Source organism: Mesoplodon densirostris, chromosome 16, assembly GCF_025265405.1.
Source record: "Mesoplodon densirostris isolate mMesDen1 chromosome 16, mMesDen1 primary haplotype, whole genome shotgun sequence".
Classification (NCBI taxonomy): Eukaryota; Metazoa; Chordata; class Mammalia; order Artiodactyla; family Ziphiidae; genus Mesoplodon; species Mesoplodon densirostris.
The window spans coordinates 50,894,265-50,906,181 of NC_082676.1; the positions used below are offsets into that span (position 1 = coordinate 50,894,265).

Here is an 11,917-nt window from a genome sequence, read left to right on the forward strand (position 1 = left end):
GTCATACGGCAGGCACTTTATCTACATCATTCAGTCTTCACAGCAATCTTATGAGCTTCACTTTAGTGACCCTGTTTTACAACTGACAAGACCGAGGCCTTAGAGCAGTGGTTCTCAACCAAGGGTGATTTTGTCTCCTAGGGGACATCTGACAAACTGAGGAGACATTTTTTGTTGTCACAACTAAATGGATGTGCTACTGGGTAGAGGCCAAGGATGCTGCTAAACATCCTACAATGCACAGGACAGCCCCCTACAACACAGAGCTACCCAGTCCAACATGTTAATCATGCCAAGATCGAGAAATCCTGCTTTAGAGTGATTAAATTCATTTGTAAAAGGTGACAGAGACCTTAACTCAGCAGAGTGTCTCCTAAACCAAAACCCCAAGTGACACACAACATAAGTTCAGTGGATTTTAGTTAGGTGAAAGAACTTTTCCAAAGAAGTGAGCCATATTCCCATTATTCCAGACCACACAGAAGCACATCCCAGAGCTCCCCTTCAGATCACAGAATGAGTGCATAATTGCCCTGGGATGAGGGCAATTGCCCGGGGATGAGTATTGAACTGCCTGCCGCTCATAAACCAACCTGCTCCAACTGTGCCAGCTGGCTTGAGGATAGTCACTTTCCAACTGCACCAGTCAGGATAGACTAGTTAGTCTGAGATAACAAGCAATCCCCAAATCTCAAGGGTGTGAGACATTTCTTGCCCATTCTGCATGTCCAGTGTGAATTGGCAAGGGTCTCTGCTCATTGTAATTATCTATCAGGGGCACAGTTGGCAAAGGCTCCACCAACTTTTGATGCCACCATCTCAACATACACTTATGTGGTCACTGCCACAGGGTAGCACTGAAAAGCTCATGCCAGGAGTTAAATGTGCAAGAACTTGTCACCTGGCCCCACCTCACTGCCAGAGGCCCCGGGAGTTATAACCTTCCTATGTACCTGGAAGGAAAGAAGATCAGATAGAGATGATTATTAGAGCTCTGTACTGACCGCAAGAGACAGACTAACCAAAGAGACAGGTCTTATTTGGAGAGTGGTTATCGAATTAGATGGGCCAAAGTCAAATACATTCTTAATCTGGTACCCCCAACCCTGTAGCAGAGCCAATGGAGAATCTAGAAGAGATATAAGGCACATCCAGACCCCTTTAGGAACTTGTGCTCTTGCTACAAAGAGGAGACATATAAGTAAAGAAATGTACCTTCCTTCATAAACATAAAACCCAGAGCCTATAAGGGTATCCCCTGAAGTAAAATTTGCTGATGAGAGAGTGGAGGTGGGACCCTGAATCATGACTCTGTACCTAAGGTTTACCTTCACTTGTAGTCCCTCTTTGGTACTCTCTAGCACTGCCATGCTGACCTCAGGGGGGAGCTACTCTCCCTTTAATATTGTACTTCTAGTGTTGTCATAAATCTCTTTACAGCTGGGACAAACTATAATGTTCAAACTAAACTTTGCTAAAGGCCTGAGAGGTCAACAGAGAGAGATCTAGATGGTCTGGCTTAAGGTCAAACAGTTTTTGTAGGGCTCAAATTACTCAGTAGGTATGAGCTTACCCTTAGTCTCTTACTTCTTCCTTAATGAGCCACCAGGATGCTCCTCCTAGACATTTAGACCCCTCCAATACCAAGAGAGGCTGAGGCCTCAACTTGAGTCATACTTCCTGTTTCATGTCCGTAGACCTTCCCCTTCCTAGAATGATTGGAATTGGAAATGAGCCCACCCTTCAGGGGAGCCCTTGCATGCAAACACACACCACACACACACACGCACACACACACACACAGAGATGTCTTTTCCTTGCAGACTAGTGTGTTGTCCCCAGCTTCCAGATACCAGGTGGTACCCACATACTGTGGAATCTGATCCAGCTAGAAAATGCATCCTGGGTTGGTGAGACGGATTTGATGGCCCCTCAAAAAATTACCTAATTCTTTTTGTAGAAATCTGAGTGTAGAAACCTGAGTCTCAGAGAATGATGTTGATGATGGGGATGGGGGTAGGAGAGTCATATCCCAAAGAAGTATATATAGGATAATCTTAATTTTCTAAACTATACGTATTTGTAAAAGCTGTAATTGAATGCTTTCTATATGCTAAGCATTGTACTAAATGCTTTATAAGCGTTGTTAACCACAACGATGTAAGATAGGTATGCAGTTATCTCTACTTCTAGACAGATGAGAAACTGCTAATAAATGGCAAAAGTTGGAGCCCAGAAACTGGCTGTAATTGGAGCTCAGTACTGTCTCATGCCAGAGTTCTTGCCCTGAACCACATTTCTATAATGCCTTTCACATTTATGTACACATACACCCAAATGTCCAGACAAATGTCTGGAAGATGCCTAAATGTTAACAGTTACCTTTGTTGGAATTATTGGTGATTGTATTGCTTTTCTTTCAGTTTATCACTATTTTCTAATTTCTAATATGGTGAACATGTATTATTTTTGTAGCAACCATAATACCAAAAAGGCCTGGTCTCATCCCAAGCTGAGCATGGTTTTAGCAACCCTGTGTCTCAGCAGAGCTCCTTGGCTGGAAGAATCCTCTATTTTAGGTTATTGACCAAGTTCATTATGGGCTCAACTTCTTCTGTTGGTTGTCCCCAGGGGAATGTAATTATGGAGGCAGAGTGACAGATGACAAAGACAGAAGGCTCCTGCTATCCCTTCTGCCCACGTTCTACTGTAAGGATATTGAGCAGGACCATTACTGTCTTGCTCCTGGAGACACTTACTACATCCCTTCTCATGGCTCCTACCAGGTGAGGGGCAGGGGAGGGAGAGGTCCCTCTGTCCCCCCAGAGGGGCTTGGCAGTCTCCATGTGGCTAGGGTTGCAGTGTATCCAAGGAGGGCCCAGGGATAGCTTGGGCTTCCTGACTCAGGTCCATAAGCTATTTCAAATCTTCCCAAAAGCCTACAAGATAGACATTATCACTGTTTAATGAATGCTGGGCATTTCGTAGACAAGATCTTTCAAAATATCTTTCCATCTGGGGAGAAGGGGGAGGGATGTTTAAGATGAAGCCTTGGTGGTGAACAGGATGGAAATTGCTACTTGAAATCAAAGGTTCAGAAGGTGGCAAAGGGAGGGACAGAAAAACTGGATGGGAGAATGATAAAAGGAAGAAGAAAACAAGAAATCTGAAGGCAGAATGAAAAGGGCTTACTTTCATCGAGTACCTGTTAATGTGCCAAAGCCTTATTCCTTCATAACCTCATTCATTTTCCCACTTACAGATAAGGAAACTGGGCTTTCAGGTGACTAGCTCAAGGTTACACAGTTGGTTTAAGATGGAGCTAGGATCCAAATCCTGTTCTGCCTGAATCCAAACCCAGTTTTTGTCTCCAAAGCTAAGACTGCTGGGGGAGCAGGGAGGAAGCCAGCAGAGGTGGGAGGGGAGATATTCAGTCGATCTACCTTCATACTCATGCTCACTCCTCCGAAACCTGTATGAGGGAAAGCTTGGAATGTCTTGGCCCCAGCGTTGTGTGCGTGTGTGTGTCTGTGGCCTGTGCTACCGAAACAGTGTGATTCCTGCGTGGGTCTGCTCTGGCAAAACCTTGGGTGATCTGTGGGACCCCAAGGAACCTGAACTTATGTCAACTGAAGATTTCCTTTCCAGTCCTATATTGAATATCTCAGGAACCTCTCTATCACAGCCCACCCAGACGTGTTTGGCCTGCACGAGAATGCCGATATCACCAAAGACAACCAGGAAACCAACCAGCTGTTTCAAGGGGTGCTGCTGACCCTCCCTAGGCAGTCAGGAGGGAGTGGCAAGTCCCCTCAGGTAACCAGGCTTGAGTTCAATTTCCCAGGCAATTTTTCATCTAGTGGGCATGCAGGATTGTGGCTGATGACCAAGAAGGCAGAAGAGTGGAGGCCTGGCAGACCCTTGAGGGAGGATATGGGTGCTCTGGTCTTACTGCTGAGAGTCTTTAAATACTGAGCTGGAAGAGCACCAGTGTTTCTAAAATGTCAGCTATTCCTATATAACCTTCATGATTCATTGCTAAATCCACATATCATCTGTATTCCATTTACATAATACTTAAAACTAAATCTCTTTTGCTTAAAAACATTTATTTAAAAAACTGCACATCAGGAAAATAAGTGGAAACCCAGTACCATTTCCATAATATCGTGACAGCCACAAAAACAAAACAAAGGCTAAACATTAGTAGGTTCTTCCAGATGCTGCTGCTGATGTCTTTCTGGCTCCTTGGGAAAACGGGAGGATCAGCAAGTGTTACAGAGCAGTCTCAGCCCTGACCTGAGACTTTCTCCTTGAACGGAATGAAAAGAAAAGGGTAGCCAAAACTTGACAAGAGAGTGACTTTCTCATCACGTGATTCAACATTATTTGCTCTATGTCCTGGAAACACCTGGAATCATTTTGGGTGTCTCTTGTGATCATTCCACACATTGTGAAGGACTGATCCTGTCCACCCTCCTTGGTCTACAGATGAGGGCAAAACAAACCCTACAAGAAGTGACCCACTTTAAGGCATTCAGAAACACAGAGGCAGTGCCAGGCCCAGAACCACATCTCCTGACTCCACCCTGATCTCTCCTTTCCTTCTCTTCCCTTCTCCAGCTTCTGAGCTACTCCATGTTCAACCCTGCTCAGCTGTGGACTTTGCATACAGTTGGCCTTGCATATCCACAGGTTCTGCATCCTTGAATTAGACCAAAGATTGAAATATTCAGAAAAAAAATTCCAGAAATTTCCAAAAAGCAATACTTGCATTCACCCCACTTCAGCAATTATTAAAAAGCATTTACATTGTACTCACAATTATTTACATAGCATTTAATTGTATTAGGTATTATAAGTAATCTAGAAATGATTTAAAGTAGTGGGGGAGGGGTGATGTGTGTAGGTTCTATGCAAATACTACACCATTTTCTATTAGGGACTTGACCATCTGTGGAGTTTGGTCTTGCAGCCAATCCCTAGTTGATACCAAGGGATGATTGTATTTGGTTTCTCAATTTGGTTCATACTACCATAAGTGGTAATATGTGTGAAGATAAAGCAGCCTGGTTTGTGTGTCTCAGCTTAGGGATGGAAATTCCCCTCACAGTGGGAAGAGGGAAGGAAGTGTACATTCCAGCCTCCTTGAGCCAAAGGATGGCAGAGCTGTGTTTCTCTCCCACACCCACACCCACGTCCCACTCCTCCTCTTCCTACTCTTCCTCTAGGCCTGTCCCCTCCCTACTTGGCTAAACTCACTGCCATGGGCTATTCTTAATGCTGAGGAATGGCCTACTGCCTTCCCAGATGTCCATGTCACTGGCACAGAGCAAAGTCCCACCTGCACCAGGAGCTGGTCCTAAGGGGCTGGCTATGAGAGCCTTGGGAGATTGTCTCCCAGGGGTGACCTTGAAGATTGGAGGAGTTCTGCAGGGTTCAGCACTGCCCTGAGCCTACCTGGCTCGCTGAGCACGAATTCCCCACCTGGCCCTCAGGCCCTTGCTCAGGACTTTCATTTTTCAGCTTAGAGGTGATGTCTTCCCTAAGGCTGGGGGCAGGGGTGGGGTGTGGGAGTGGGTGGGATGGGTATCCTCCTTCCCCTCAGGGCAGAATTGGCTTCTGTAGGAGAGTTCCCAGAAAGGTCCTGTAGACTGTGTTTAAAAAGACAAAGGCTCACTGCTTCAGGTTTAACCGGACGAAGCCACAGCCCGCTGGCCTTGTGTCTCATTCACCTCTCTAATGCTTACACTTTAAGGAAGTGGTTGAGGAGCTGGCCCAGGACCTACTCTCCAAGCTTCCCAATGACTTTGACTTGGAGTTGGTCGTGAAGTTGTACCCTGTGGTCTATGATGAATCTATGAACACTGTCCTAAGGCAAGAGCTCATCAGATTCAACAGGTGGGCTGTATGGTCTTGCTTGGATCCTGGGAGTTAGTGTGAGGGGTAGAATCTAATGGGCAGTAACTAGAATGGATACTTGATAAGAGTTGCTGTGCAGAGTTGGTTTGCCCTACCTTGTAGGGAGGGCTGTAAATAGGGCCATCCCAGCATGTGTTGGCCCAGGGTTAAATCAGTTCCTTCTATTCATTCTCTCTTGTTCATTCATATGACATCTGTAAACTGGGGTTAAAACCAATACCAAGCACAGGCTAATAGTAAAAGTAATCATTAAAGCCACTTTTATTGAGCCTTTAGTACTAGATATGGCTCCAAGCACCACTCATGCCTTTGCATTCAAACCACACAACAGTCTTTAAAAATATGCACAGTTAGTAATCCCTCTACCACTATTTTACAAATGAGAAAACTGAGACAGAAGGGCTAAGTAACTTGCTCAAGGTCACACAGTCATTCAGTGGCAGAACTGAGTTTGAATCCAGGCTCTCTGATTCCAGAGCCCATGCACTTAGCCAGTATGTGAAATCAGGGTAAACTTAGAAAGGGATGAGGAACAGTTCATCCCATTGCCGCTACCACAGGGGTAAGGAAGGGCTATTATAAGATGGCCATGGGGCTAAGGGTCTCTGGCCTTCTATTCTAGTCCCTCCTCACTTCTCCTCCAGGTACTACAGCATAGAGCCCAGTGGGATCACCTTGATTTGATTTCTAGATAGTCAAAACTGAAAGAGTTCCCAAACACCATCTAGGCCAGATGAGGAAATTCATCACTTCTGCCTCCAAGTCAAGGTTCTTGCTGCTCCAAATACTCTTAAGTGCCGCTGTCTCCATTTTGCTTCATTGGTCATTGCTCAGTTTTAGGGACAGCCCTGATGCCGAAAGCCTGGTGAACTTGAAGAATGTCAACTAAGAATTTCTTGAGCCCCTTAGTCTTAGGGTTACTCCCTAGAGTCAGTAGGCAGTTGCCGTGTGGATGACCAAGCGAAGTATGGGGTGTGAGTCAAGGATGCGGACTACTTAAGTCAGATACCTTGGTATGATGGGTTGTAGTCCTCATTCATCCAGACACCAGGCCAATGGCTTTCCTCCTCGGCCACTCATTCTCTGCTAAGGTCACTGGAGCTCTTGGTGGTTACAGGGGCCTTCACTAGCCTTTACCACTGGCCACTGTAATATAAGAGAAGAGGGTAACAGCAATCTTATATTCCAGTGATGCTCAGGATTAACTACTTTGGGCAATATTGTAACATACTTCCCCACTACCTTTTTTTTGCCTACTCACCCAGTGGTATGAGAAGCCCAAAATGACAGTTCAGCTTCCAATTCAGGGGAACCATTATTGTGTCTTCTAGGGCAAATATTCCTTCCTTGAGTACTAAAAATCTTGAAACTAGCAGAGCTCATAGTTTCAAGAATAGAAAGAAAACTTTTTCCAGTAGGTTTCAGGTATAATAGAGGTCTGTGGTATAATCCCGCAGAGGGTAGTTTTGCTCTTGACTCCTCAGCCAAGCACATACACCAATAACATGTTTGAACCTTAAATTCCTCTTAATATAAATGTTTAGTGGTTACACATCCAGGAATCCCTTTCTTGCATTTGAGCATTCTCATGTCCATTTGGCTGGGACATGACATGTCTTTGGACATGACAAGTTCTCTCTGGTAGCAGAGTCTTTGGCACTCTCAGCTGAATTCCCTCTGGACTTGATGAGGCCTCATAACAGAGGCCAGAGAGAGAGAGACAGGCGATATTGGCATCTTTCAGGCCGCCCTTCAGCTGCCTTTTCTCAGGTATGCATGCACCTCATAGTCTATAAAAAGAACAACTTTGGCAATATAGATCAGAAGCCTTAAAATTGCATTATCCTTTAACCCAGAAATTCTACTTTTAGTAAGAATATCATTATAAATTTCCACAGTGATTAATATAGATGGATGTTCCTAGTAATGTTGTTTGCAGTGACAACAGTCTAGAAATAATATGTTTCAGTGATAGAGGAACAGTTAAATTAAATGGAACACCTTGCAGTCATTAAAAAGGACGATTTTAGTTTGGTTTCTATTGAATTGGAAAGATGTTCCTTATATGCTAAGAGAGAAAAACAAATTACAAAAAACACATATATAGTATGATCCCATTAAAAAATAATTTGTGTTTACATATAGAAAAATCTAGAAAGATATACATCAAAGTTATCTTTAGGTGGTGAGATAATGGGTGATTTAATTTTTTCTCATCTTTACAATTCTTCTGTCATGAATGTATATTATCTGACTTTTTAAAGGGAGGAAAAGTAAAAGGAGACTTGGAGTCAGTGTACTTGGGGTAGAATGAGGTCACTGGGGAGCCAGGCTGAGTCTGCTCCTTTGTTCTTGCAGATTGACCAAAGTGGTTCGCATAAGCCTCATCGACGTTGGCCGAGCAATTAAAGGGCAGGTTTTGATGTTCTCGGAGCTGGAGGATGTCTTCAGTAGCATGCTTGTGGGTAAAGTGCCAGCCATGTGGATGGCCAAGTCCTACCCATCACTGAAGCCCCTGGGAGGCTACGTGGCTGACCTGCTAGCCCGCTTGGCCTTCTTCCAGGTACCTTGGAGTCAGGGTAACTGGGCACCTGGCATTCTCATTCAGGTGGAGAGGACGTTCTGAAATGATGGATCAGAGGCAGAGGGAGTAGGGCAGCCTCACAGCATCCTGGACTGAGCACCTACTGGAAACAGTCTTACCAGGGTTGAGGGCAGGAGGGAGACTTTTCAAAGTCCCTGAAAAGATTATAGCCTCTAGAGGCAGGAGTGGGAACCAGAATAAATGTCACAAACTGGTGTCTCATGGGCCACAGCTCATGGGCTAGTAGATAGATTTGGTTTGGCTGCTTGGTTATTTAAAAATTTGAGCTAGCATATGAACACTGGATTGTTACATATCAAAATACAGATGTTTGTCCTGCAAAAACAGGAAGACCTGAAACGATGGACCTGCATTCCTGCATGGCAACTATTGCTGGAGATGAGTGGCTGTGGCTCAGTTTAGACAAGGCACACACTCTCCACTGCTACGGTCCCTACCACACTCTACCGTATCCCTGACACCCGCCTGCACCCGCGCTTTTCTTAAAGTAGAGATATATTTCATTGTACTTTCGTTTCAAAGGGGGAAAATATAAGCTAAACTGAGAGGGATGCCTGTTTCAAGAAAAATGAGAAAAAGCGTATTTCTTTATGGAACTTGTATGACCTGCCTTTGAACAATCTTTGTTGTGTTGTGGACTTTGCATTTTTATTTCTGTGGCTCTCCAGGAATGGATTGACAACGGGCCTCCTGTGGTCTTTTGGATCTCTGGATTCTACTTTACACAGTCTTTTTTGACAGGTGTCTCTCAGAATTATGCTCGGAAATACGCCATCCCCATTGACCACATCGGATTTGAGTTTGAGGTAAGGGGCGTCTTGGGTTAGATCAACTCAAAGGGCCAACCAGAGAAAGTAGTGCTGTCCCTTTCCTTGAGTCCAAACATTTGGATCTGTTAAGGCGCAAATACTTCCGAGATGGTACAAATGAGTTATTTAGCATGACTTAAAGTAGCTCCAAAAGTTATTCCCAACAGAATCAGAGGATTCCTAAGCCTTTGTCTCTGTGTGTATAAAAAGGAATCTTTCCAGAGGAAAATTCTGCCACAGTTGTATGGAGAAAAATGAAAGCACCTTCCACATTGTTTATTCAACATGGTGGACTCTTCATTTGGAAGGATGTTAATGGTCTTGTGTAGTGCTTTGCTTAAAGTCAAAGGAATGGCCAATAGTCAAGTATCACCCAGTCCATATTTGGAGAGAAAGTAGTAAGATGGACTGTTATAGAGCATTGTAGAATTTTAAATTCTATAGAAAGATTCTTTGAAATCATCTAGTCTGGAGGTCACCAACTGATTGCCCTAGGTCTTTATTTAGTTTATAAATGAACTTACCTTGATTGGCCTTTGAAGACAATGCTAAGCCAAAATTAATGCAATAAGAAAGCAAAATAATGGGAATAAACACTGGAAAAAAGATAAAACTATCTTTTTTGATGTTGAAATGATTGTATACCTAGAAATCCTAAAAACACACCTATCAGAATTAATAGAATTTGTAAGATGACTGGATACTGGTTAAATATACAAAAATCCTTTTCCTATTCTAGCAATAAATACTTAGAAATAGAAATGGGAAAAACACTCCATTAACAATAACAAAAAGATGAGAATTTGAATGATTTTAAATGGAGCTCGTGCTCTCTGCTTCACCATAATCCCCTCCACCCCGCTATTCTCCTACACCTAGACCATTTTCTGCATTTATCCGAAGGAATTTATCACCCCTGAATCTAAACAGCTGTATGCTGGAGCTGGCTCATACTAACTCACCAGAACCTGTTAAAGCTGGTTGTTAAACAATTGATAGGCTGAAATTGACCATGCTGGGAGTCTTTACGCCACAGAACTTGACAGAAACTACAAATCAAGCTTTCCCTTCTCCTGCTAGAGAACTGTTTTACCAGCATGCATCTGAACCTAACCCCTCACTACAGATCCAGGTTCAGAAAGAGGAAAGATTGTGCAAGGCCACTAAGCTAGGTAACAGTTAATGTGGCCTCCTGGCTCTTACTTTAGTGCATTCTCTGTGCCTGCCATATATAAGGGCAGCATGCTAACTAGAAATCAGACCTGGCCCATGTAGCAGGCAGGAATATTATCAGAGAAGCCCCAATGTCCTGGGAAATGCATCCTGGGAAAGGCAGACAGTAAAGCCAGTTTGTACTTTCTCAATCTCTTAATGCTGCCTCATTTAGGAAAATGGCAGATAATGGAACTCACAGCTTCCTGTCTTCCAGGTAACCACACAAGAAACAGTCATGGAGAATAACCCAGAAGATGGGGCCTACATAAAAGGACTCTTCTTAGAAGGTGCCCGTTGGGATAGGGAAAGGATGCAGATCGGGGAGTCTCTCCCCAGAATCCTCTATGACCCATTGCCCATTATTTGGCTGAAACCTGGGGAAAATGCAATGTTTCTGCATCAGAACATTTATGTGTGCCCAGTCTATAAAACAAGTGCCCGAAGAGGTATCCTCTCCACCACAGGCCACTCCACAAACTATGTCCTATCCATTGAACTCCCAACCGACAGGCCCCAGAAGCACTGGATAAACCGAGGAATAGCCTCACTGTGCCAGCTAGATAACTGATGGCATCTGTCTCAACACAGAAAATAAAAGGAACTTCATTCTTTTTTCTTTTTTTTTTTTTAAGAAGACATTGGGGGTAGGAGTTTATTAATTAATTTATTTATTTTTGCTGTGTTGGGTCTTCGTTTCTGTGCAAGGGCTTTCTCTAGTTGTGGCAAGCAGGGGCCAATCTTCATCGCGTTGCGCGGGCCTCTCACTATCGCGGCCTCTCTTGCGGAGCACAGGCTCCAGACGCGCAGGCTCAGTAGTTGTGGCTCACGGGCCTAGTTGCTCCGCGGCATGTGGGATCCTCCCAGACCAGGGCTTGAACCCGTGTCCCCTGCATTAGCAGATTCTCAACCACTGCGCCACCAGGGAAGCCCAGGAACGTCATTCTTGACTGAAATCTAGCTTTCCTTTCTTGATAGTCACATGGGATGATGATGATGATGATGATGATAACCGTTATATTAATGGAGCACTTGCTATGAGCCAGGTATTTTAGAACATTCCTATAAAGTGGGTTATTATCCTTATTTTATGGCTGCAGAAACCATGATATAGAGAAAGCAATATTTTCCAAATCAGATAGCTACTAAAATAGTGGAGCCTAGATTTGAACACAGGCAGTGGGACTCTTCAACCTAGACCTTTAGTCATGTGGCTAAGCTCCCTGGTGGGTTTTTTTTTTTTTCCTATTATTTTGCCGTAACTGTCACTGATCTTTAATTGCTTCTCTCCTATTCACATGGGCTAACATTAGGGCTTCTCATAGGTTGAAAGATGCTTGGGTGATTTTTATTTTTTAAAGGCTCTTGA

General features: G+C 44.0%; 1 protein-coding gene across 1 annotated transcript in view; it reads left to right on the plus strand.

Moving 5' to 3' along the window:
• DNAH3 (dynein axonemal heavy chain 3) overlaps window positions 1–11,119 on the plus strand; it is a 184,686-nt gene extending 173,567 nt beyond the window's left edge. The window contains 6 exon segments of the mRNA XM_060079218.1: window positions 2,632–2,786; window positions 3,649–3,816; window positions 5,759–5,901; window positions 8,281–8,485; window positions 9,196–9,333; window positions 10,766–11,119. Of these exon segments, the coding sequence (XP_059935201.1) occupies window positions 2,632–2,786; window positions 3,649–3,816; window positions 5,759–5,901; window positions 8,281–8,485; window positions 9,196–9,333; window positions 10,766–11,119 (1,163 nt within the window).
• Window positions 11,120–11,917: the final 798 nt, after the last annotated feature.